The sequence below is a fragment of the Dendropsophus ebraccatus genome, chromosome 5 (assembly GCF_027789765.1).
Source record: "Dendropsophus ebraccatus isolate aDenEbr1 chromosome 5, aDenEbr1.pat, whole genome shotgun sequence".
Classification (NCBI taxonomy): domain Eukaryota; kingdom Metazoa; phylum Chordata; class Amphibia; order Anura; family Hylidae; genus Dendropsophus; species Dendropsophus ebraccatus.
In genome coordinates, this window is record NC_091458.1 from 110,968,425 (window position 1) to 110,989,927 (window position 21,503).

At 40.6% G+C, this 21,503-nt stretch overlaps 1 protein-coding gene across 4 annotated transcripts in view; it reads right to left on the bottom strand.

The window, feature by feature from the left end:
- Positions 1 to 670: 670 nt before the first annotated feature.
- TAB3 (TGF-beta activated kinase 1 (MAP3K7) binding protein 3) overlaps positions 671 to 21,503 on the bottom strand; it is a 53,040-nt gene continuing 32,207 nt past the window's right edge. For all 4 annotated transcript variants that reach the window (XM_069972435.1, XM_069972432.1, XM_069972434.1 and 1 more), the window contains exons 3-8: positions 16,917 to 18,312; positions 10,414 to 10,574; positions 8,072 to 8,165; positions 5,047 to 5,136; positions 3,472 to 3,579; positions 671 to 2,282 (exon numbers count right to left, since the gene is read on the bottom strand). In XM_069972435.1, coding sequence (XP_069828536.1) covers positions 2,143 to 2,282; positions 3,472 to 3,579; positions 5,047 to 5,136; positions 8,072 to 8,165; positions 10,414 to 10,574; positions 16,917 to 18,312 — 1,989 coding nt within the window. In that variant the 3' untranslated portion in view covers positions 671 to 2,142. The remainder of the gene's footprint in view (positions 2,283 to 3,471; positions 3,580 to 5,046; positions 5,137 to 8,071; positions 8,166 to 10,413; positions 10,575 to 16,916; positions 18,313 to 21,503) is intronic.

Genomic DNA, 21,503 nt, shown 5'->3' on the forward strand with positions numbered 1-21,503 from the left:
TTATTCTCACCTCCCCTTTTTACTGTGCTCATACTATTCAAAAGTACAAAAGTATTGCGATTTAATATACACATGGGGGAGATTTATTAAAGGGTGTAAAATATACATTGGTGTAAACTGCCCATAGCAACCAATCACAGCTCAGCATATAAAATAGAAAAATAAAGCAGGCGCGCTCACAGTGCAGTTAGATCCTTTAAAAACAGGATTTACAATACAGCATGAAAATGGACGGGGAGCTGGCACAACTGTCCGGAACACCTTCCTAGGGCAGGTAAGTAGATTAACAGGACGGAAGTAGACAAATGGATGGCTTCCAAAGGTGCTCCTATCCTTCAGGATCCAAGAAAAGCCGAGTCCAGGACTCCAGGCTTTTCTTGGGTCCCGAAGAGTACCAGCGCCCTTGGAAGCCATCCATTTGTCTACTTCCATCCTGTGAAGCTCTGGTAAAAGCTGAAAGCTGGGCTGTAATTGGTTGCTGTGGGCAGTTTACACCAGTCTATATTTTACACCCTCTGGGCCATGGTTTATCTCCAAATTTATGAGAACAAGTTTAGACAAAAAAGAAAAGAAAAAAACTCATTCAGACTACTAGCTACACAAACATTTTCAGGTATTAAATAATTTAACTTTTTAATGAAAGACTTAATTCAAGTTTCAAAAACTCAAATTCTTAGATTTCACAAAAAAATTAGGTGCTTTATTATTTTTTTTTCAGCCACTTGCATAATGCAAACCAATCACCTTGACAATACAGGAATTTAAATGCATTAAAGTACCAGTATGAATATTTCAACCATATAATTTTTTTTCAATTTATTATGTATTTTGTTCTAACAAAAAAAAGAAAAGAAAAACATTAAAAATATTTCCTTAAAAAAAAAAGTATGCAGTGCACAGCATTTCTAGATCTGCCTTGAATTTTAGTAGGTTCTTTCACAATGTGCAAATAACACAGCTCATTTGACTCTGGTATTTTATTTGAATTAAAGTCAAGTGGGTCCATCGAGGGCACAAAGTACCTTCTTTGCTGTAAACATCAAGCAATTTTCACAAAAAGGTAGGTTTAACAGCAGGAGGTGGTAAAGGGGATAAAGACAAAGACAATGGAGAAAACAGACAATGTGTGTATCCACACACCCATACACCACAGGTTGGGACACGTCCACTTTTTTGTGAAACATCACAATCTAGTGAACACATAAAAATAATGCTGTAGTATATAGTGGGATTAGGTGGACTATTAACTTCTTGTTCTCAACTGCTGATAAACATACAATATATAGATATATATTAGTGTATACATTTTAAAGAACGTAAATCAGCGCTTGGCAGAGATGCCGTGAATAATCATACATGATGGTCACATTTAATGTGCCTAACAGCTTTGGGGAATCACTTCAATAGGAATACAGACTTAACACATGCAGTAATATTTCCATCTTCAGCTTGGTATATATTAAAAATTGTGAACATAAACAGTAGTTTGATGATACAGCTTGCCGGACACAACACAAACTAAAAAAAAAAAAAAAAGGGGGGGGGGGGGGGTGTCTGCATTATCACATCAGATAATGTGTTCTTAACGAGAAGGCTAAAACCTTAATTTCTTATCACCAGCAACGTTTTAGAATAGCATCTTTCATTTTGGATGGACTTAATTACCCTGAAAAAAAGCAGCAATTATGTCTCTGTGAATATGCTTTATAAGATATTTTATACTACAACACCTGCTCCCTGCCATAGTCTTCATTCAGTAGGATACTTCTGGGAAGCAGAAAGAATATTTATTTATTTTTTGTTCATTCTGTCTTCCATTTCCATAAATCCAATTAATTGGTCTACGAAACTTCAAGCGCCCCTCCACAACGTTTCGTCTTCTGGAGAAGAAACCAAATGACCAGCATTTTGAAACCTCCATCATTCACGCACAAAATTGCAGAGAGGGTTTTGGTGGAACACCAACAAAACAGTCCTGCCACTCATTAATATAACGTGTGACCAATGTGTCTCCAACTGCAGCCCCGGAGATGGGCTCAGTGTGCGGATTAACTTCGAGTAAGGTCCCTTACTTTCTCGAGCATGCTAGATAGTAGTATCTTTATAAAAACTTCAAGCAGATTGAAGCAGTGGACGGTCAGCTCAGGTGAATCGAGGCATCTCACACTGCTCACAGCGATTTAGTGCCGGATGATTGAGAAAAGTACAGCTATTGCAGTTCCAAGGAGACCCTTCAAAATCTTCATCTCTTGCTGGTCTCTGATTGGATCTGTTTCGATTGACTGGAAGATAAACAATGTAATATCACATAATAAATAAGCCTAAATACAAAAAACATGAGACTTAATTCACTGTTATTCCCTTATAGAAATTAATGTACAAGAACAGAGCTACTACTGCAAATTAGTGAGGGGAAATCTAGTTCATTTGGGGGATTAGTTCACTATAAACCAGTTCATTACAAAGATTAGTTTGAAAAATCAGTTCATTTAGTTGATTATTTCTCTGGCTATGGGACAGACAAGTAGTGACTAGAAGCAGATCTTTCTATTACACCCAGAGATTTAGTGCTGGCTGCTTGAATCAGATAATATTTGGGTAAAATGATCACATTTTGATTATTGTTACTTTGTTTTTCAAACGCAATCACCTATACAACAGGCTCATAGTATCATTTTGAACTCTGCAAAGCTATTATTTAATGTACTATTTAATATGCAAAGCTCAGTATTTTACCAAAGTTTTTTTGTCTTTAAAACCTTTTTTTTGTCCAAAAATTGCATTTGCATGATTTTTTTTGGTCTAAAAACACTGGCTATACTCTAGCTAAGAGTCCATAGGCTAATATAAAATCCCATACTCATATGACATTATTATTTTTGGAATTTTTTAGCTCAGTGATCAGGTTTTTTAAAAAAAAAATAATTGCATGCTCTGGCTATAGGTTGCAAAAATTAATACCCCCCCCCCCCCCACTGGCGACAGTGAATTAAGTTAATGACAAACTATTCTTTCCCAGGAAGTGAACTAGATAATTTAGTCCACTTTGAAGATTAAATCATTTTGAACTGATCAGTCCTGACTATCCATCAGTACTGCAAACGTGCCCGAATTTGCAAAAGATAAAATGTCTTTATATGGTGTTTGCTACATATATTATGGAGTTTAGACACTTTTTTGGTGTGTCTAAAGAAGAGAAGTGACCTCACCAAAAGGGGTGTGGCCACAATCTAACACATGCACCATAGTTCTGGTGCAAAATTCTGGCACAGTTAAAGCCAAGTAAATTCAAAATGTTGATTTTGCCCAGCTTAAACCAGCAAACCAGGAAATGAGTATGCACAACAGACATTATGCATACGATTTATAAATGTATACTGTATAGAAATTAGGGAAAAAATAAAACAGGAAACAGGCAAGAAAAAAACAAAACAAAACAAAAAATCAAAATTGGATTTCTAAAAGACGTACCATTGTCCATAACACTTGGATTGGGAATATCAGGTGGCTCAATTTTTAATTTTGAGGTCACACTTATTCTCCTCGCCTTTCGTTCTCCAGATGAAGACTCAGAAGATTCTTTATAAACAAAAACAGTTAAAATGATAACAAAATGAGTTTTCTGCTGTTAATACATGTACATCATAGCCGCCTGGGCTTCAATACACCATATGTAAAGTATGCATGCTTTTGGTTTTTTTATAGCACTCTGAATCACAGCTCAGCTTTCATGGACTGTGACTGGTTGCTATCTGCTTGAGACAAAGAATTTGTCCAATTTATGACTCCAAGGGATTGATGACTCCAAGGGATTGATGACTCTGTGCCTATATATCAGGAAAAAGCTATTAAAGGGGTAGTGCGGCGTTTAATATTTATTCCCTAAATAACACAACTTTGTAATGTGTGTTATTTAAGTGAATGGCCCCCTATGCTCAGCCAATCGCGGCTGAGCAGCTGATGACGCGGCAGAGGGGGCATGAGAGACGGCTGGAGCGGTCTGGCTGGCCTCCTGAAGATGACATCGTCGACCCAAGATGGCGGCCGGGGTCGACAGCGAATATGTAAGTATACCGCACCACACTTCTGGGGTGGGGGGAATACGGGGAAGGGGGCCATTCACTGAAATAACACACATTACAAAGTTGTATAACTTTGTAATGTGTGTTATTTAGTGAATAAATATGAAATGCCGCACTAGCCCTTTAAGGGTCCATTTACACAAAAAGATTATCTGACAGATTATCTGCCAAAAATTTGAAGCCAAAGCCAGAAATGGATTTGAAAAGAGGAAAAATCTCAGTCTGTCCTTTAAGACCTGATCTCTGTTTATAGTCTGTTTCTGGCTTTGGCTTATTTGGCTGATAATCTGTCAGATAATCTTTCTATGTAAATGGACCCTAATAAAAGGCAATCAAGAATTCCCATCTACACCAATATGGTAAGAACAAAAACTAGAGATCATGGTGCACAAAACAAGCCCCCACACAGTTCTGTAAACGAAATGAATAAATAAAAAAAAGTTAGGCTGGGTTCACAGGTCAAAACTCATCCTTTTTTTTTTTAACAGACACAAAAATTAAAGCAGACACGTTTTGATCCTTTTTTTTTATAATGGAAGTAAATGGAAAAACGGATCAAAACAGATGCACACTAATGCATCTGTTTTTTCCAAAACGGATTGCAAAATCGGAGTGTGAACTCACACTAAAGCATGCCTGGCCCATCTTAGTGGGTCATTACAAAGCGCTGCAGGTTATCAAAACAATGCATGGGGGATTATTAAGTCTATATCTCTCAAACAGGACCATTTCAGAAATGCTTGTACATTTAATTTCACAGCAACAGTTTGGACCTATTTTTATAACAACAAATAGCCTTTGAGGAAGTAATGGCCAATTTTAAAAGGTTTTCATTTAATTTGTCAAGATTTTAGAGTCTGAGCAGCATAAACTGCAGAGGCAACAATACTGTTGAGGAAGCTTATTACACATGATAATTTCCAACAATATAGGTTATCCAACTCATATAGCCTTTTATAAATACCTTTTTTACACGAGTTGGGAGGTACAGCAGGACCAGGAGCTATGTTATCATAGAAGTTGCTCATTGCCTTTGCATCAAGTTTTCCCACTCCTATATATATAAAAAAAAGTACAGCAGATATTACTAAGTACAAGTGAACAAATGAAATCAAAAGAAATAAAAAGTATGGGAGCATAATGAATAAAATTTCCTCAATTCATATAATGATAAATGGACTTTAACCCTTTGAGGACCAGGCCCAAAATGACCCAGTGGACCGCGCAAATTTTGATCTTAGTGTTTTCGTTTTTCCCTCCCACCTTTCTAAGAGCTCCAGCACTCTCAGTTTTCTATCTACAAGCCATGTAAGTGCTTGTTTTTTACAGGAATAGTTGTACTTTGTAATGGCGCCTTTCATTTTACCATAACATGTATGACGGAATCCCAAATATATTATTTATGAAGTTATAAATAGGTGAAATCGTAAAAAAGAATGCAATATGGTAACGTTTGGGGGGTTCCTGTGTCTACTTAATGCACTATATGGTAACAGCGACATGATACTATTATTCTATAGGTCAGTCCGAACACAACCATATGCAGGTTACACAGATTCTCTAATGTTATATATGTATTTTTTTTATGAAATCCTTTTTTTTGGCAATTAAATATTAATAAAATGGGCCTATTGTGACGCTTATAACATTTTTATTTTTTCACCTACGGGGCTGTATGGGGTGTCATTTTTTCCGCCATGATCTCTAGTTTTTATTAATACCATATTTGTGAAGATCGGACGTTTTGATAACTTATTGTTTTTTTTTAATATATAATGTAACATAAAATCGGTAATCTGCGCACTTTTTTCCCTCTTTTCGTGTACGCCGTTCACCGATCACAATGATGCTTGTTATATTTTAATAGATCGGACAATTACGCACGCTACGGTATATTATATGTTTATCTATTTTTATATGTTTTATTTATATAATAGGATAGGGGGGTGATTTCAACTTTTATTGAGGGAGGGGTTTTGGGGTAGTGTAATAGTGTTTTGAACTTTTTTTTTCTTACACATTTGAAGTCCCTTTGGGGAACTTGTACATTAACTACTTTGATTTTTACACTAACCATTGCTATGCCATAGGCATAGCATTGATCAGTGTTATCGGCGATCTGCTCATTGAGCCTGCCTGTGCAGGCTCAGTGTAGCAGATCGCCGATCGGCCCGCACGGAGGAAAGTGAGAGACCTCCGGCGGTCCGTTTCAACGATTGGGACCCCCGCAGTCACACTGCGGGGGTCCCGATCGGTAAGTGACAGGGGACTCCCCCTGTCACTTACACTTAAACGGCGCGGCGTTTAAGGGGTTAATGACACGCGGCAGCGCGATCACTGCAGCGTGTCATTACCGGTGAGGTCCCGGCTGCTCACTGCAGCCGGCCCCCACCTGCTATGAAGCGCGCTCCGCTCCAGAGCGCGCTTCATAGCGGGAGAAACACCCAGGACGTAGAGTTACGTCATGGGTCGTCTGGGGGCAGACTTCCATGACGTAACCCTACGTCCAGGGTCGTCTAGGGGTTAATCTAACTTCTTTTTTCAAAGTCCTCTTTTTTAACTTATCTAAATAGTAACAAAATTTAAAAAATAAACTACCTGGAGGAATAATATATTTTCGATGTTTTCTATAAATCCAAGCATATAGCTTTGGGGGCCTAATTAGAAACCCTTCACCTCATTATCTGTGTTCACTCCAGAGCAAAAGAACAAGGAACTATCTAGTCCCGGTCTGCTGGAGTAACACCACTATAGCTGATACACTACTATAGAGGCCTGAGATTGACAAGCCCATTCATGTGACACAGCAAGAACCATAAAAGCAGTCAATAAAAGATTAGCAAAAAAGTTAACTAAGAAATAACAAGCAATACATTTCCATTTCTTGCATAAATGCTAATGTATCTGTAAGTAAAAAATCTAAAACATACTTACCAAACTTTCCCTTTAACTTCTTTTATATTAACACATGGCCAATTTTAAAGGGGTTGTCTAGAATAATTTGATACTTGTGGATCTTGCAAAGAACAGTAATTTATACTTACCTGTCCTGCTCCCACACAGCTGCTGTCAGGGAGTGGGACATCGGATGTTGCCCAAACACTGACAGCAGTGGAGAATGAGCGGCCTGAGATACGGCAGCAGCGGGTAACAGGACAGGTAAGTATACATTATTGACAAGTTGCCTGCAGCCCCGGCAGGATCAGCAAGTATCAAATTATTTTAGACACTCCTTTAAGATTTGAATGAAGATTTTCTTTATTTGCATACATGTAATGTACATACTGGTAGTAAACCAACTTTTCAAAATCCAATAAAATATACTGAGTAGAAATGAGCGAATTGTTCATCAAAAGGAAATGAAGCTCTTGCATTTTCTGGTCAATGAATGCTCAGAATTAGAGATGAGCTCATCAAGTCGGCTGGCTGTCAGTGCTTCTCCGATTCCTGCCACTCCTCCCAGGATGCTGGGAAAAGCTGAATCCAATCCTGGGAAACTTCTCCCAGTTCCCCAGGCAGCTTTTCACTGCCACCCAGGGTGGAGCGGCAGGGAGCAGAGCAAGTATGACAGGCAGCCAACTTGATGAGTGGAGCGCTGATCAAACAAATCGATTTGCTTTGCGGAATTTCAAGCGGAGCCAGTGCCGCAGACTACGCTTGAAGTTCTGCCTGTTCTATTCATTGAATAGGATGCCTTGTGCGCCCTAAGCTCTCCGCCGAAAGAGTTGACATGGGAATTTTTGGGGCAGAGAGCGGAGGACGCACAATGCACCCTATTCAAGGACTAGGACAGGCAGAACTTCAAGTGGAGTCGCGGCGCGGGATCCGCTTGAAATTCCTCGAGAATTACTGTGAACAGGTAAAAAACAGGCAGCAATTGTATTTTGGAACTTCAAATATAACAGTAGAAAAATATATGGTCAATGTCAGGGAAGCAATGTATGGTGTGATCATTACAGCAAATTTTAGATTACATCTTTAATGTCTACCTCGTGACTGAAGCAGGTCTACTTCTTTCAGTGTACAATCTATATTAATTTGGAGCTGCCTATTCAGGCCCCTCAGTCTGGTCATCTCTTCTGGCTAAGAAGATAGATAAAACAAGAACAGTATAGCAAGCAAAACCACAACAAATATAAAATAAACATTAACTAATACTGCTATATCTAGTGCACCTAATCTGTAAATGTGGAAGTATGTTCAATGCTGGAAAACATGATCACAGAAAGCTTAGCTGTATGAATTCTTTAAGTTTTTCTTTAAAGGGGTTATCCAGCATTAGAAAATTATGGCCACTTTCTTCCAGAGACAGCACCACTCGTGTCTCTAGCTTGGGTGGGGTTTTGCAACAAGGGTGTGTGTACACAGACAGATTTATCTGACAGATTATTGAAGGACAAGTGCCATGAAAAACTTTTTCCCAGTAATTAAAGCACATTACAAAGTTATATAACTCTGTAATATGCTTCAATCACCTATCTGCCTCCCTTCCCTTTCTTTTCCCCCCTCCACCCCCCACCAGGAAGTGTCCTAACTCACACAGACCTAATTACTGTTGTCACCATCACCAAGCTCTTCTCTCAGCTCCTTCTCCTGTTACAGCAGCCCCCCCCCCCCCTCCCCTGCCTTGTCAGGTGACTCAGCTTGCCCAGCTCCCATTGGCTGAACAACTGCAAGCCATCACTTGGACTGGGGAGGGGGGCTGCTGTAACAGGACCTAGAGCAGCCCTCCTGCTGAGGACTCATCCTCACAAGAAGGAGCTGCCTGGTGATGGTGACGACAGTAATCAGGTCTGTGTGAGTTAGGACACTTCCTAGTGAGGGGTGGAGGGGGGAAAAGACAGGGAAGGGAGGCAGATAGGTGATTGAAGCATATTACAGAGTTATATAATTACTGGAAAAAAAGTTTTTCATGGCACTTGTCCTTTAAAGCCAAAGCCACAAACAGACTATTAACAGGAAACATGTCATACAGGAAAGATTGGAGATTTCCCCTCTTTTCAAATCCATTTTTGGCTTCAATAATCCGTCAAATATCTGTCAGATAAATCTGTCTGTGTAAACACACAATGAGTTTTGATAAAGTAAATGGAGCTTAACTGCAAACCACACCAGAACTGGAGACAAGAGTCTTAAGGCCCTATTACACAAAGTTTTTAATGGCCGTATTTGGCTGATTATCGGCCATTATGGCTGATAATTGCTTCGTGTAATAAAAGGCAACGTGCTGATCTTTGTCTTTTAATGTCTTTCCACATGTTGATATACCAGCCATCCACATAGCAACAATCTGCTGCCGTTGCTCCGTGCAATAGGAGTGGCGGCAGCAGACCGTCCCTATCGTTTATGGGATGCCTGGACAATTTAACGATGGGGGAGCAAGGGAGTGCCGACCTGACTGATCGCCCTGTGTAATAGGGGCTTTACTGTCTGTGAAAGAAAGTGGCCACACTTTGCTAACACTGGATAACCCCTTTAACAGAAAAATAGACAGACATTGAAGATCATAAAAAAGAACAATGCATAAAAGGTTGGCTAGAGCAAAAAAAAAAATTTTTAATGAATCATGCCTGTAAACAGCTAAACAGTGGTAAAAAATAAGCTGTAACTAGATTCTCATGAGGATTTCGGCCACAGTCCGTTCCACCCGGTACATCCCCTTTAACCTGAACCCACGGTGCCGCGGTCCGTTTTTTGGCCTGCTGCCCGGTTCCCTGCACGGCGCCTTTCGATCCAGCGGTACCGGCCGGTGCTGAAGCACTGGGGGTCGGCCGGCCCGCCCCCAGTGGGAGGGAATTCCCTCCACTGTATGACGCGGCTCCATTCATTCTAAGCGAGGCGCGTCATACAGGGGAGGGAATTCCCTCCCACTGGGGGCGACCCGGCTGGCCTCCAGTGCTTCAGCACCGGCCGGTATCGCTGGATCGAACGGCGCCGTGCAGGGAACCGGGCAGCAACCGGCTTCCCCGTGCCGGCGCTGATCGATCCGTGGGTTCAGGTTAAAGAGGACGTACCAGGTGGTACATCCTCTTTAAGTGCACAGGCACGTCCTGGTGAATGCACCCAGGTCCCTCAAGCCTTATTTACATATAAACATAAATAAGGGACTTTTATTTTGGCGCTGAAAAGGAAGATCGAAAGTTAAAACAAAAACCTTAAAAATCCTTTTAAAAATCAAAGATCCACTACAACCCCCCCAAAAAAACAAAAAACAAAAAAAAAAACAACCACTCTAAGCCAGCATAAATGTTAAAAATGGAAGCCAAGACACCAATGTGAAATGAGCCCTACACCATAAAATCTCTATTATTACTAAAGTGACAGATCTTACAGTTGGGATTGACGTGGTACAGCTCACTCTCCTCAGGCGTCTTTGCATCAGATCGTGTTCCATTCCATTCACTTCTGCCTTCAACATTTCCAGACCCTCTTTTTCAAGTTTCAGTTCCTTTGCAAGTCTTTCCATTCTTGCACGCTGGTGCAACAATAAGGCTATGCATAAGAAGACCAGATTGTGTTACTTTAGGTTTTCTATGCAGTCAATGTTTTGTATTGTCAAGACAAAATATTTTTATTGAATACTGAATGTTACAGGACTTAAAAGTACAAGAGGGAAGTGTTTTGAATAAAAAAAAAACGAACACAAGAACAGTGGGTACTGGGGAAAGGTCAGAAACAACACAAGAAAATTACTTTACTGAAAGAGTAGTTGATGCTTGGAACAAACTTCCAGCAGATGAGGTACTGTAGGTAAATCTTGCGGGGCGCAAAGAGCAAGGGGGCGTCCTGTCGGTGCCCGACAGCACCCGGCCCCTGCACACTCACCACATCATTGTCGCCCCTACCCCCCCCCCCCCCCCCCCAAAAGCCACAACAGGAGCTGTGAGGGCGCATCGAGAGGGACACTGACTGCATCCCTGCAGCACCCGCCCCCGGACACCGACGGGCCGTGCCGACGAAGCTCCGGTGATGTAAGTACAGAGACTTCCGGTGGAGGCTTCCTGCATCGGAGGTTCACTGTCTCACTGCTCTCCTGCTTGGCTCAGATGTCATGTCCAGAGCCAAGGAGAGAAAGCGGACGCCGCGGGGGCCGGAACACGGGACTTCTGATGACAGGAAGCCTGCACCAGGATGAGAGACTGCGATGAGAGAGGAAGATGCTGGATAAGTGCGGAGCCTAAGATGTTTGTCTCGCAGGTTCTGAAGAGATGAATTAGCTGCAAGAAACTGTCTTGGAAGAGATGAGTAGCTGCAAGAAACTGTCTTGGAAGCCTGAGCCGGATGGAGATCAAAGAAGACGCCACCTGTGAGTCACCGAATGATGTTTTTGTATTCAGTAGGGGTGCAATACTGCTCTGTGCCGTAATACTCACACTGCTTCTTCCTAGTAACCCGAATTATGATAACAGCCCCCCTTCCTTCCCCGGGGGGGGGGGGGGGGGGGGGGCACTTTTATCAACATTCGCCTTGTTGCCAAGATGCCCTAGAAACTGCCCTGACTGGATGTTAACATATCCTTATATATTTTGTAATATTTATGGTAAATCTTGGTATTTTTGGTCACTTACCATATATGCAGGAAAAGAATGCTGAGGCCAGTAACCGGCTGTATTACCACAAGCATGATGATTGGCTATTTCAATTTTTTATTGGGTTACACAATTCACCAAAAGTATCAAACAGCCTGAGCTACTGTGACAAATTCATTCTTAGGCCATGTTCACACGGGGTATTAACATCGGCCGCTGTCTGACATGTTCAACCAGCCAGTACTGCAGTATTGGCCAGATAAACATCACTTGATTTTAATTGGAATGTGGGCACATTCGGTTGTGCCCGTGCTCCAATTTGCCATAGACACAGTGCCACAGCGTAAAGTAGGGCTGGGAGCTGTACTTTACACTGTGCACAGGCTATGTTGTGCAGCCGCTGTTCACAGAACAACGGCTGTATAAAAAGACCGTCAATTATTTAGTGCAGCCGCAGAGAACGGCCATAGTGTGTACAGCAGAGATGTCAAACTCAGGCCCTCTAGCTGTTGCAAAACTACACTTCCCATCATGCCTGGACAGCCAAAGCTTTAGCTTTGGCTGTCCAGACATCATGGGAAGTGTAGTTCTGCAACAGCTGGAGGGCCTCAGTTTGACACTTGTGGTGTACAGGGTGTATATATCATGGCCGTTGTTCCATACAGCTTAATACTATGACTGTTGTCAATAAAAAACGGACGTTGTTGCAACCTGCTAAAATACAGGGAATGTGGCCTTAGATGGTTTAAAAAAATTTGCCCCAAAGACTTGAATGGAAAGAGCTATGCACATTTGCATTCATCTCTCAAGTCAGCACTTATGTATACAGTATGTGCGTTTCCAAACAGGTGAGAGTCCCAGATGTGGGACCTCTACCTATGAGACATCCTTAACCATAAATGACGGGGAAAAACACCATACTCCATGTTTTTTTTTTGTCTTTTTCAGGTTACACATTACAGACCTCTCTCATTTTGAGAAAAACGTATTCATTTTATTAAACTTCCCTTTTCAATACCAAAAATAAAATACCTTTCCCCAAAATAATGTTATGCATCAGTCTTTACTGATCAGTGTAGCAATAGATAGGGACTGAATTCATTTCTTCATGTATTGAAAGAGGCGGCTTTGGCTTCTAGTGACTGCATCTGTGTAATGTAGTAACCAGCCTAAGAGGCTGTACATGCTGCGATTGCTGTAAAACAGATTTACAAGGCAGCAGCTAAACCCCAGCTTAACACTCACATTCACACGAACTGTGTCATTTTTGAGAATACAGTATTCAGCTATTTGTTAGGTTAGAAATGGACTTGTGACAAATGTAAGAACAAATCCATGATGGGAGCTTCATATCAAAGTGACAAGTACATCAATAGTATATATCCAGGAACAGAAAAACATTTCTAACAAAACTTCTTTCTATAAGCAGCAAAGACAACATTGAATAGTATACATACCTTTTAAATCCATTGACAGTAACCCTTTAATGCATATGTAATTCATTTCACTTATTTTCAGTTAGTGCATATTAGCATTAGTAGCATAATCCCACATGGATTATGGATTAAGCACAGTGCATACTTCTGACTCATAGGAAACATTACACAATGTAGACACACTACAGACACCATAGAAACAATACAATCAAAGCTGTTTGTTGCTTAACTGGAAACCTTGCGGACCTGTCAGATAAGGACAGCATGCTGGAATTGAGAGCAGCATGAGGTATTGACAGGTCAACTGAAGAGAGAGATAGTATATAGAAAGCCTCATATACAAATCAAAAATTAGCATGAAAAACCTGGAGCAGGCACCGTGTTACAGACAGAGATTCAGGAAAAAGTGATGGAAAGGGGTTAAAGGAGAAGTCCGGCGAAAATTTTATTTAAGTATTGTTTTGCCCCCAAAAGTTATACAAATCCCCAATATACACTTATTACGGGCAATGCTTATAAAGTACTTTTTTCCCTGCACTTACTACTGCATCAAGGCTTCACTTCCTGGATAAAAATGGTGATGTCACGACCTGACTCCCAGAGCTGTGCGGGCTGTGGCTGCTGGAGAGGATGATGGCAGAGGGAGGTTCAGTGTTCCTTCAGTGCCCTGTATCCCTCAGTGTCTCCCTGCCATCATCTTCTCCAGCAGCCACAGCCCGCACAGCTCTGGGAGTCAGGTCGTGACATCACCATGTTATCCAGGAAGTGAAGCCTTGATGCAGTAGTAAGTGCAAGGAAAAAAGCACTTTATAAGCATTTCCAGTAATAAGTGTATATTGGTGATTTGTATAAGTTTTGGGGGGCAATACAAAACTTTTGTAAAAATTTTCACCGGACAGACCACACATATACACACACCGATATAACAAGCAGTCCACAGAATTATAGTTTAGGTTTATGGAACTTCTGCAGATTCTGTATACCCAAAGGCTCAGACTTTCATTATAACCATACAGGGCTTGCAGGAGCTGTTTCAAGTGGAGATGAAAGGGTAGAGCACAAACTACTGAGCATATTTCCCCTTTTATTCTAGCTATCGGCGGTGGTCTCAGTATCGGGACCCCTATGGATACAAACTTATGACTTTAAGTTCAGTTATGATGGCAATGATTATCCAAAAAATAAAACCACTAAAGGCCATTAATAGGATGTCAAAATACTGGTAGTATGAATACATGCATAGTATTACAGAAAGGCACACTTAAATGGGTTGGCCACTTTATAGTAAAATAGTTTAGTGTACAGCAGTGCTTCTCAACTCCAGTCCTCGGGCCTCACCAACAGGTCATGTTTTGAGGCTATCCCATACAAAGACACCTGTGATAATACCTGATGCACCAAGTATAATTATATCACCTGTGAAATACTAAGGAAATACTCAAAACATGACCTGTTGGTGAGGCCTGAGGACTGGAATTGAGAAGCACTGTGTACAGTATTAGTAAGTGTACTGTATATACTGACAGCAGCTCACTGTATACCTCATAGAGCTAAAATCAGACTCCCCTTCTCCAGGTTGTGCTGCCCTGCTCTGTGGTGAGTTTGTCCAGAAAATGGCCGACATGGAGGAGCATGTGACCATGCCCCGCCCCCCCAGTGTCCACTGCTGAGCCTGTATTTGCATATGAAGGACATTGGGGGCGGGGCATGGTCACATGCTCCTCCATGTCGGCCATTTTATGGACAAACTCACTACACAGCAGGGCATTACAGCCTGGAGGACATGTGCCCTCTCCCAACCTGACAGTATTAGTAAATACATTAGAGATGAGCGAACCGGGTTCGGGTTCGAGTCCATCCGAACCCAAACGTTCGGCATTTGATTAGCGGTGGCTGCTGAACTTGGATAAAGCTCTAAGGTTGTCTGGAAAACATGGATACAGCCAATGACTATATCCATGATTTCCACATAGCCTTAGGGCTTTATCCAACTTCAGCAGCCACTGCTAATCAAATGCCAAACGATTGGGTTCAGATGGACTCAAGCATGCTCCAGGTTCGCTCATCTCTAAAATACATGTTATCCCATCAAATAGTTTATCATCTTTTCCTATAGCTGTCTTGTGCTATTATTTTGTTGATGTTACTAGAATCAATTTACTAAAGACAACAACTGGGTGCTGAAATCCGCTAACATCTCTGTCTAAGATAGGAACTGTCCAGGGCAGTAGCAAAACCCCTTGGGAAACCTCTCCTGCTCCGGACAGTTCCTGTCTCAGACAGATTTGGCAGCAGCAAGCACAGTGTCAGGCTGAAAAGAATACACCAATTCCTGCAGGACATACAGCAGCTGATAAATATGGGAAGATTTTTAAACAGAAGTAAATTCCAAATCTATATAAAACTTTCTGAAACCAGTTGATCAGAAAGAAAATGATTTTTACTGGAGTACCCCTTTAAGCATTTGTTACTTACTAAAGAGGGGCACTGAGAATGCATTGTGCTTTAAAAAAAATAAAAAAAGGTATGTCCAGAGAGCAGAAGATGAATAAATAGCTGCAAAGTGTTGCCGCAACATCAGAGGCTGTGGTTTTCGCCTGCACACAATGATCTATGAAGGGATACTTCCAAGATGTGCAATCCCATGTAGTGAGCAGCAGGGAGAAGAAGGCTTCATTCGTCTTCTGCTCTCCAGACAACCCCTTTAATATCCTGTCACACAGTGACTCCTTTGGAACCTACTGTAAGAATCTACTTCTAGCTTTGGCTTTGTGTGATTAGTACTGTCTGGGTAATTTAAATATTTTAGGTTCATTTTATTGTGTACTTGTCTGCCAATGGTTCTAGCTATCCCTTTTCATGGGAAATCAAAAATAATGTGGTTCTTCAGTCATTTGCATTGTTTTTTTTAGAAATCTCAAAAAAAAGTATTTACATGGCAATGTATTGAAATGTGGCTGTAAAACATTGTAAACTGACAGGTATGTTTTCTCAAGATTTTTTTTTCCTTAAGGGTGCGTTCACACCTACAGGATCTGCAGCTGATTTTCTGCAGCAGATTTCAGTTAAATAACTGAACACAGCATCAGATTTGATGCTGTGTTCAGTTATTTAACTGAAATCTGCTGCAGAAAATCAGCTGCAGATCCTGTAGGTGTGAATGCACCATAAAAGGGGTTTTCCCTGCCAAAATACAGTTTATGCTTGTGTCTGGTTTGTTCAGGTCACAAAATACATCTACATATAACATTTAGCAGTCTTGAACAGTGGAAATTAAGTGTGTGCATGGACAAGGATGTGTTTGGTAATCTGGATTGAAACAAGATCTCCATGACACTGTGCCTGACAGACCTTAGAAACTTTCAATAATGCATTTCAGCCTTTCAGCAAATCGCATCTCTGAGGCTTTTACACTTTAAAAGGTTAGAACAGGTTAAAATTACTCTTTAAATTACTGTACGCTAAAATACATAAGATTTTTCACTCTGCGTTGTTACAATTAGTTTTCTTTTCTACGTTTTTGCAAAAAAACTGATGGAAAAATGGATGCAATTGTATGCATCTATTTTGATCTGTTCTTCCATTGACTTTCATTATAAAAAAAAATTTATCAAAACACATTGTTTTTTTTTTTTAACATACGCAAAAACATACTTGACCTTAGTTTTGTGTCCGTTAAAAAATTGATGCATTTTGATCCATTCTTTTTATAATGGAAGTCAATGGAAAATGGACCAAAACAGATACAGATCCTTTTTTCCATCCATTTTTTTGCAAAAACAGATGAAAAAAAATGTATTGCAAAAAACATAGTGTTTTCTTTATTAAAACAAACTTAATGGATGCTAAAAAGAACAATAAATTAATACCTTGTGTGTACGCATAATCATCGGAGCCAGAACTTGAACTTCTGTGGTACTTGTGAACACCTTTTTCAACACCTGATATCGGCATCAGTGAAATGGGTTGTATAGGTTCTGGAGCTCCTGGGTGCTGCTCTTGGTCCACAATATTTAACAGATTTTCAGTAGGAGCCCGTGCAACAGTAATTTTTAAAAAAGCAGGGTTAGATGGGGACATCAGTACACGTGGAGAAGGGGTTGGAGAGCCAGAGGTGGCTGGTGGTTGTGAGTATGTAATATACAATGGGTTAACACCATAAGGAGTCTTTGGCTGGCCAGGCATTGCCCTCGATGGAGACCCTGACCGTGCATTTGAGGCATATGCAGACTGCTGACTCCTCTGGGAAGACTGATTATTTATTGGTGAAGGACTTCTGTTCATAGCAGTTCCTGGTCTTTGTGGTGACTCCACTGTAATTTCTATCTTGTTCATAGGAGGCTTATTTATGCCAGATCCATAGGGAAGATACGATAAGCTACTTTGCTTGGGATATGAAGGTGGAGCTTGCTGAAAATGAGGCGAAGCTGTTGATGGACTTGGTGGCAAAAACACATGTGAAGTCTGGTGGCTTAACTGGTTGGGCTGCACTTGGTGCTGTGGAGAGCTGTAAGGAGACGTGCACTGAGATGCAGGAGGGGAACAAAAAGTAGACTGTGGAATCTGAGACTGCTTCGGAGAATACTGTGTAGGTTGATAACCTTGAGAGTACAATGGAAGAGGACAAGGACTATAGTTGGGCAGAGGAACTGAAGGAGACTGTGCCCATGGAGAGTTCTGTGGGGTCTGCCTTCCCGGAGAATTTTGTGATGACTGCCTAATGTAAATAGAATTTGGAGTTCCATAAAGACTGCCCTGAACTTGGGGAACAATTTGTAAAGCTCTTGGCACATTGTGAGCAGAAGGTATATTTTGCGACACTGTTACGGTAATAGGATTTGGACTATAGCGAGGTATGTGCATATATGTTGGCAGCGAAGCTTGCATAGCTGATGTGTTTACACTTTGCTGCTGAAGAGGCTGTGGGGGTGGAGTCGGCGAGTTTCGACTCTGGTCATTCAAGAAAAATGGATTAAAATTTTGTGCCACAATTGCTGGCGCCGAATGGGGCTCAACTAAACAGATAAACTTGCCGGAAGTGCGCTGTGGGTCAATGTGCCCATCACTTGAGCTATGGACCAGGGGGCGCCCATTCACCTGTTCTCCATCTCCTCCCTGGTAGTTGGTGCCTGAATGGATGCCAAGATTGATGTGCAGAAGATTTCCATTTGTTCTACTGTCCTCTGGGTTGTGGCCCTCCATATAAAGGTATTTGCAGCTTTCTTGGCTCAGGGCTCTGCAGCAGGCTTCAATGTTGCCGTTGTTCTTTTATTACATCATAAAAAAAGAAGAAAAAAAAAAAGTCAAAGAAAATCAGAATCAGAAAAGACTAAAGCAAGTTACACATCAGCATGCACTTTTGGTAGGCTACCTAGATATACATGCAATTACCATTACTTGACGGCTAACTTTTATCTGTAGATACTGACATATAGTTAGTAACTGCTGTTAGATGTTAAGGCCTTGTTCAGACTTATATTTATGTAGTTGGAGAAAACAAACAAAAACAAACTAAATTTTTGTTTTATATGAACACGTTTTTGCAAGCACAATTATAGGAAACTTAAAACAGGAAAAAAAGTGCACAAAATAACAGTTATAAACAAGGTCTAAGGTCAAAACTATATTTTTATTAGTTAGGCTAAGAAAACAAAAAAACAAAAAACAAAAAAGAACAGAAGGATGTATTACTGAAACCCACAAGTCACTGGTTTCACAACAATATACAGGAAGGAAACTACAAGATTAGAGAAGCTCAAATGTGAAAAGCTTTCTCCTTTACAAGACAAATGCTGTCACACCTGATAGAAATACTGGAGAACAAACATGTGAAAAAATTATATATTTTAACATGATCTTCTCAAATAATTATCTGCTGCCCTAAGTCCATGCATTTTCTTAATTTTTATAACTATTTTTTTGGTGTGGTGGCTAATATTTTAGCAATGCAAGCACTGGTTTTTTTTCTTCTATTTGTGTGGAAACTTTTTTTTCCATCACTGACTACTGTGTGGTAAAATTAGGAAGTTAGTAATTCTATAGGTTGTTAGTACTGAATGTGTATACATTTTTATTTATCTTTTTATATAGTTCTAAAATTAAAACTTTTTTTTATATAATCAAACATTCTTTAACCATGTTTCTGAACATCCAAAAAGTATCATTTTTTCCCACTTAAAATATGTGGGGTAGTGGAAAAATTTCCAGAAAAAAAAAACCCCACACAAAATAAATCGACAACCTACTAGCTCTAAAAGTCGGCAACACAGGTCAGATTCAGTCAGAAAAATCTGAAGTGTAGTGCAGATACCCCTCCCACTCTTGAACACCCTAGATGCTTTTTCACCATGGAAAATACTACAAGATAAATATTAAAGGCGAAGTAAATCACAGCTCTATATAACTAACAGTTGATATCAAAGAGAGTGCCCCTTTAAATAAAATATTTCCTGTGACTAACTCTGCCTCATCTGAGCACTCCTTCATATCCCGCCAAGTCACCCAGAAACTTTGAAGAGATGAGAGCTTGTCTTATGTTTTTTTAAAGAGGTAATTTACAAATATGTCTAATGCTGCGTTCACATGGAGCGATAATTCGCCCGATCGTACAATCAATCAGCGTTTAGACAGAACGATATATCGTACGGAAAAATCATTTTGCGATCGCTTAAGCCTATCTCGCACATAGGTATAATCGGTGAACGACTGTTTACATGGAACGATCTGCGAATTTTTTGCGAGTGACGATTTTATAACATGTTGTAAGATCAAAATGAACGATTTTTCGCTTGTCGCTTGATCGTTTGCTGCGTTTACACGTATGATTATCGTTCAAATTCAATCGTTATCGTGCAAATTTGCACGATAATCGTTCCGTGTAAACGCAACATAACTTTCTGGCACCAGCTGATTTTATTGTATTTTTTTCCAGAATACCGTTTCAGTCTGGCACTGAAGACACCTAAAAGAAAGTCTGTTATCTGAAAGTCTGAAAGTGATATGAATAATGGCAATGTATCTAGATACACAGATAAAATAAAGGATCCATGAAATTCAAATGTTTATAACACAATACAAATTAGTTTAAACAAAATGTCTAAATAAATGAGTAAAATAATCTATGTATCAAACATATGATAGAATAAAAAAAGTACCAATAAAATAAAAAAATGATAAGAATAACCCCAAGTAATCCCCTAAATACTGCAGGTTAGTGTCCTGAGATGCACCTTAAAGCATATCAATCATTTGGCCTCCGCAGCAGGATATGCTGACAGAATCCTGCAGGTACGTCCTCTCTTCTGATGTGAATGGGGGATGAAACCCCTAGAAGTGCTGCTGACTGCATTGTAAGTGTATCACAGTGCAGTCTATGGCACTCACGGGTGTTCCCGTCAGAAGCGACAGCATATCGCCAGGATTCTTTCAGTGTATCCTACCAAAGTCACCATAATCTAGACCAGCGCTTCTCACACTTTCTACTGGAGCCTAACCTGGTCCTCACCAAACAGACCAATAGGGCTTCTGGGCCTCACCATCTGTGATGGAAATCAACGCAAGAAAAAAAAAAAAAAAAAACAACACTATTGCCCAGTCCACCTTTCATTTGTCTACTAAACGCTGAATAACATTAAAATTTTTTTTAAAAAAGTACAAATTGACTAAAGAATGTTTCTAAACTAGATATTTTTGCAGCAAGGGAAAGGACTATGCAGCTTATAGTCACCTTTGTGACCTCTGTGCCTCATCGGCAACTGGGGAGCACCACAATGGTTAGGTCCCTTTCATAGTTTGAGAGGCACTGATCTAGACAAATCACATACATCGAACAAATAAAAAAGAAAATGTATTAAGTGCAGTGTCAATACTGATATATAGCACTGTACACCATAGCAGTGTATGGGTATTGTTTGCTGGGATTTATATGCAGAGCTGGAATCTGAAAGCTGTATGGAAACAATGAGATACTATCCAACTGGTTATATATATGTTCCTAGTACATTGATCGCTAGAGTGTGAAATCATTGGTGCCAGTCATGGCTCTTAAAGGACAAGTGCCATGAAAACCTTTTTCCCAGTAATTGAAGCACATTACAAAGTTATATAACTCTGTAATATGCTTCAATCACCTATCTGCCTCCCTTCCCTGTCTTTTCCCCCCTTCACCCCCCACCAGGAAGTGTCCTAACTCACACCGTCACCGTTACCAAGCTCTTCTCTCAGCTCCTTCTCCTGTTACAGCAGCCCCCCCTCCCCTGCCTTGTTAGGTGACTCAGCTTGCTCAGCTCCCATTGGCTGAACAACTGCAAGCCATCACTTGGACTGGGGAGGGGGGGCTGCTGTAACAGGACCTAGAGCAGCCCTCCTGCTGATGACTCATCCTCACAAGAAGGAGCTGCCTGGTGACGGCAGTCATCAGGTCTGTGTGAGTTAGGACACTTCCTGGTGGGGGGTGG